Source organism: Juglans regia, chromosome 1, assembly GCF_001411555.2.
Source record: "Juglans regia cultivar Chandler chromosome 1, Walnut 2.0, whole genome shotgun sequence".
NCBI lineage: Eukaryota > Viridiplantae > Streptophyta > Magnoliopsida > Fagales > Juglandaceae > Juglans > Juglans regia.
This window is the reverse complement of record NC_049901.1, coordinates 14,138,785-14,144,785: the sequence shown is the minus strand read 5'-3', so window position 1 is coordinate 14,144,785 and position 6,001 is coordinate 14,138,785. Positions and strand designations below refer to the sequence as shown.

Genomic DNA, 6,001 nt, shown 5'->3' with positions numbered 1-6,001 from the left:
CTGGACTGTCTTGCTAGACATTTTCAAGCTAGAATTTACTTCGCTTTCTTTACGGGACCAGAGAACGCGTGTTGATGGATTGGATTTTCTTTTCTGATACGCACCTTCGGAAATAGTTACACTCATGAATACATAAATGCTATACAATTATTTTAAAAAAGATGAATATATATAGAATTTACATGAAAAAATAATTAAATTTTTAATAATAGATCTTTTTTTTTTTTAAATAATTGTATAGGACTTGCATAATTCACGATTGTATGTAGCATTATTCTACACACTTTACAGATCAAATCTAATCGGAGCCTAAATTTACCCTTTTGAATAATTAGATATGTGATTTGTAGTTTGAACAACAAAACAACGAAATTATGAGAGTTTCAAGTGATCACCACCAGGGAAGGATGATAGATTCAAAATTTCGACTTTATAAAAAGAGTAATGTTATATATAATCGTAGAGTGTGTAAGTTCTGTATAGTCATTTTAAAAAAAAATGAGATCCATAATTAAAAAATTAATTTTTTCGTGTGAATCTTGTATTTATTCAATTTTTTTAAAATGATTGTACGACGTTTGCACTTACGATTGTAATTATCATTTTTCTTATAATAATAATAAAGTACTTCTTTAGTGAGTTTAAGTTTTTAGGATATGTAATAGGTTTACATTATATCATAGAAAAACTTTTGAGGTTAAGGCCTTGTTTGGAAAAAGTTTTTATTTCAAAATTTTCGTTTCATTTTATTTTATTTTCTTTTTAAATATCACTCAAATACAAATATTTTTGAATTAGTCATTACAATTTTTTAAACTAATCATTGCAACTTTTTTAAACTTTTAAACAAAAAATAAAAAATAATTCAATATTTTTAAATTCTAAAAAAAATATTATTAAAAAACTACATTATAACAATATTTTAATTTTATAATATTTGTTATTCAATTTTTTTTCTCTTCTTTTTTAAAATCAAAAAAATATTTATCTCAAATTTTATCATTATTATTCATAAACCACTTTACTACTATTTATAAACTTATGTGTCAAGGATTTATATCTTGATTTTACAGTTAATTAAATTGATTAAATATAGTACGTATTGGACATAGGACGTTTGGGAAGCCGTGATTGAGTCGTTTCTCTACTCTACTTATTTTCGAAAAGGAAAACACTATTATGCCTACTCTATTTGACATCTTCATTTGACCGCTTGTCTTTTTTTTTTTTTTTTTTCCTTTATTTTTTAATTTAGTGATTAAAGAAGTGATTTTAAATATATTAGAAAATGTGACAAAAAAAAAATTTATACTATTAAGATGGGACGACACAATAGCCACACCCTTTAAAAAAATACTGTATGCCATCTAAATTTGTCATTACCTTTGACTGTTTATATATTTTATATTACTTGTTAATAATTGAGAAAGTAACTTTTAATGTATTAATATATATTTTTTATTTTTTTAAAATATTTAAATATGTTTAAAAAATATGAAAAAATAAAATAAAAAAATAAAAAGATAAATGTGCGCTAGACAGCATGCCCAGTGGTCATTGCTGGGTGGTAACCTAGTACTACTATTATTCTATATAAGTAGTGCTACTTTATCACTAATATCTGACCGCTGCAAGTTACTGCTAGATCAAAATTAATTTTTTATTATTTATTATTTTTTAATTTATATTTTTTATCATCTTAAAATATTTTTAAAAAATGTAAAAATATATCAATACACTAATAATCATTTTCTTAAAATAAAAATAAAATAAAATACGAATTATCAAGATAATGCGTCAAAATAAGATTATTCCGATCTTAATTGTCTTTTTAAGTGCTGCTATAGCAGGCGAGAGACATTATTTAGAAGGCCATTTGGGCCCTTTATTTATTTTTTTATACATTTTTTTATACTTTAAATATTAAAAAAAAAATAGACAAAATGTATCGGGACTGCCTCTTGTGGCCAAGCATTTTCCCTTGTGTTTTGTATGAATTACTTTATTTGATCCATAGTAAATATAAACATGGAGCTCAGCAGATTTAGGCCTTCATTTGTTTTTGAGAAAACTTAGGCAACATTCCGTCTGAGTATCTCATAAAATCAGCTCACTAATTAAAATGCGATGTGTCAGCTTCTTACTTCTATTACTATGCATCTCACTACATCTGAACAACCTATCCAATTTCTCATTCTCTTTTCTTCCTCTTCCTTTTCCTATTCGAACCCATCAACCAATGGCACCCACTCTATCCCAACCCAAACACGACGGCACCCACTCCATCCCAATCCAAATTCGACGTCACCCCACTCATTCTTGACTGCAGAGAATCGGCGCAACTGCCTCTCGACTACAGCCATGATGTCGCATTCAAAGATTTTCAAAAAACTAATATTTTGATAGAACTTAATTTTCAGTCTTAACAGAACTTCATGTGGACTTGTATTGGAGTTCTTGTATTGGAGTTAGATCTCATTTCGAAGTTATTGTAATTTGGGCTATTGAAATTATCTTGGCATATGGATTGATAAGTCATCTACTCCATGAATATTGACTGTTTGTAAAAATGTCTCAAAGGCCCTTCGGCCACTGCACATTACCTATCAGACGTGCATCTCGACCACTGTTCATTACCTATCATTCGTATGATTGAAACTACTTTAATCCATATCTTTATCATTTTTTTGCTATTACTTTATGGTTATTGTTTTGCAATATCATAGTATTGGGTCTGTTTTAGAATGAAACCGAGAGTGAAGTAGATTCCAAGTCTAGTAGTTTAATGGTTCATGACTACTAGTTTAAGAGTAACCTATGGAGGGTAATGTGTTCAATCGAAAAAATTGAAGCAAGGCACCTGACAAAAATAAGTTTCGGAAGTTTTGAATGGGGAGGAGAAGGGGATGAGAAATAATCATTTTTTTTTTCTATTGTAAACAACTTTCAGAAGTTGACGTGTTGCATTTTTACTAATGGGTTGTTTTCCTCCAACTACAACACGGTTGGTTCAAAGCGGCTCTGTTTGTTTTTACAAACATTATAATCTCGTATCATTATTATAATTTTTATATAAAATAAAATAAATAATTTAATTTTTTTAAATTTTAAAATAAAAATAATATTAAAAATATATATTTTAATAATATTTTATTATTGACATTGAATTCAAAAGGTCTTTTCATCAATTTGATGGAGCAAGACGTGTCAAAAATGCTTTCTTGCCACTCGAGCTCATTGATTGAAGTGGGTTGGCCCAATCTACCTAATTTTCTCTTATTTAATTTAAGGCTTTGAAACGCTAAGTTGAGTTGAGAAAAAATATTATTTTTTAATATTATTATTATTTAAAAATTTTAAAAAATAATTATTTTATTAGATTTTATGTTAAAATAAAAAATTTATAATAATAAAATAAAATTGGATAGAATTGGATGAAACTGGCCAATGAATACAGTACGTGATCCATCTGCCTCAACACGTCACAAACAAATAACAATTCATTCACTTCAGATCAAAGTGACATGTGCAGGTTGCCAGGAAATACGCAATGATCACTTCTTGTCGTTGAGTTTGAAAAACCAGACGATCCTTTCGTGGCCGACATTATTGATAGGACACTATCGTCGCCATAAAAAGTTTCAAAGTAATTCACTCACAAATGCATATACGTATATATTATATATATATATATATATGTAGCCTTCAAAAGTTTGGATTTTCTTCAGTTATAAGAAAGCCATGGACATGGACCAATCTGAAGGAAACATGGACACCATCGCTTGGTCATGGACAATAGTGATCTCTGTGGTTATGCTTGCTTATCTCCTGCGAGAACGGGCATGGAAAAGCAAGAACAAGACTAAGAAACTACCTCCTGGCCCAAGAGGGTTTCCCATCTTTGGGAGCCTTCATATGTTAGGGGAATTTCCTCATCGAGATTTATGTCGGCTAGCCCAAAAGTACGGCCCCATCATGTACATGCGATTGGGCTTGGTGCCTGCAATTGTTGTTTCATCGCCTCAAGATGCCGAGCTGTTCCTTAAAGCGCATGACCTTGTGTTTGCTAGCAGACCGCCTCATGAGGCCTCAAAGCACCTCTCTTATGAGCAAAAGAGCTTGACCTTTGCTCCCTACGGCTCTTACTGGCGCAACATACGCAAGATGTGCACCCTCGAGTTGCTTAGCAACCGTAAAATCAGTTCTTTCAAATCCATGAGAAAAGAAGAGCTTGGCCTACTGATAAAGTTTATTCAAGAGGCTGCTGCTGATTGTGTTGCTGTTGATCTGAGTGCCAAGGTTTCATCTCTCAGCGCGGATATGATTTGCCGTATGGTATTTGGGAAGAAGTACATGGACAAAGATCTTGACGAGAAGGGATTCAAGGCTGTAGTCCAGGAGGCTATGCATCTAGGAGCAGTTGCCAACCTAGGCGATTACATTCCTTGCATCGCTCCTCTTGACCTTCAGGGGCTGACACGACGTATGAAGGCTGTTAGTATGATTTTTGACGACTTTTTTGAGAAGATCATCGATGAGCATGTCCAATCCAAGGACGAAAACAAGACTGTGGACTTCGTAGGCGTCATGTTGAGTTTCATGGGATCTGAAGAATCTGAGTACCCTATTGAACGGACCAATATCAAAGCCATAATTTTGGTAATAACTCACAGAGCAAATATTTTAATAGGAGTATCAAAGTATCCTAAATCAAGTTGCTTGCATTTATTTTACATAGTCAAACTCAAAATCTTTACGGGTGTCCCAAATTTCTTTGTACGTTTATCGTTTTAATTTCCTGACACTGATATCCTTGCGCAGGATATGCTAGCTTCGCTGGACACTTCTGCCACAGCAATTGACTGGGCACTCTCGGAACTAATGAAGCATCCACGGGTAATGAAGAAACTTCAAAAGGAGTTAGAAAATGAGGTGGGCTTGAAGAGGATGGTAGAGGAAGCAGACTTGGATAGATTGGATTACTTGAGCATGGTTGTAAAGGAAACCTTCAGGCTACATCCAGTAGTACCACTTTTGCTTCCTCATGAGGCCAGGGAAGATTGCACAGTTAATGGTTTCCACATTCCCGGAAAGTCTAGAGTGATGATAAACGTATGGGCAATTGGGAGAGATCCGAGTGTTTGGAGTGATGCAGAGAAGTTCTTCCCGGAGAGGTTTGTTGGGAGTAACATAGATCTCAGGGGACGTGACTTCCAACTAATCCCATTTGGTGCCGGTAGAAGAGGCTGCCCGGGGATGGAGTTGGGTCTAACTGTGGTTCGGCTAGTAATAGCACAGCTTGTTCATTGCTTTGATTGGGACCTTCCAGATAACATGCAGCCAGCTGAGTTGGACATGACTGAGGTGTTTGGTGTTACAGTTCCTAGAGCTAAGCATCTACTTGCCATTCCTACTTATCGCCTTTACGATTGACGAATTTCCGGTTCTGTTTTGTTCAGCTAGTTTTATGGACCATATTTTCTGCAGGATGCAGTGTCATAATTAAATAAATCTGCTTTCTTTACTATACAAGCAGAAAATACATGTTGATGGATTCAACTTTGACACGCTTAACCAGTCTGTCTGAGGTAGTCATCAATACGTCTAATTTCCATTTCTTTGACTAACTGGGTTTTTTATTTGAACAACAGCAGATATAGACACTGGATTCAACAGGCCTTTCTGAAGAAAACTTAAAACTTGTCAACTTTTAGGAGCAGATACGTGTCAAACATGCATGTTCTCTTGCCCCTTGAGTTGATTGAAAATATGCAAAAGGTTAGTCACCTGCTAAATGATACTCATGAAAAAAATAGTTAATTGGAAGGAGAAAATATATATGTAGACACGTTCGCTTTAATGCATTGAATTAATTAGAAAGCTGGACTTGTGTAGCAAATAGGAGTTCATAGTCTTTTACGGGCCATGCATGTCATATTAATTGAACCCATAATCTATTTAGTGCATGCTTGAGATTGCGGAAGAAAATATAGTTTTATAA

At 33.3% G+C, this 6,001-nt stretch overlaps 1 protein-coding gene across 1 annotated transcript; it reads left to right on the top strand.

The window, feature by feature from the left end:
* The first annotated feature begins 3,547 nt into the window (after positions 1-3,547).
* Positions 3,548-5,627, top strand: LOC108980308 (cytochrome P450 71AU50-like). Its single transcript, XM_018951176.2, has 2 exons — positions 3,548-4,659; positions 4,822-5,627. The coding sequence occupies exons 1-2, from the start codon at positions 3,742-3,744 to the stop codon at positions 5,431-5,433; spliced, it is 1,530 nt and encodes a 509-aa protein (XP_018806721.2). The 5' UTR covers positions 3,548-3,741; the 3' UTR covers positions 5,434-5,627.
* Positions 5,628-6,001: the final 374 nt, after the last annotated feature.

What these genes read in the sequence shown, in the direction of transcription:
- LOC108980308 (XM_018951176.2), top strand. Translation starts at nt 3,742, where the DNA reads ATGGACATGGACCAATCTGAAGGAAACATGGACACCATCGCTTGGTCA. An exon ending in ATATCAAAGCCATAATTTTG is followed by an intron (nt 4,660 to 4,821) that starts GTAATAACTCAC and finishes ATCCTTGCGCAG; the next exon opens with GATATGCTAGCTTCGCTGGA.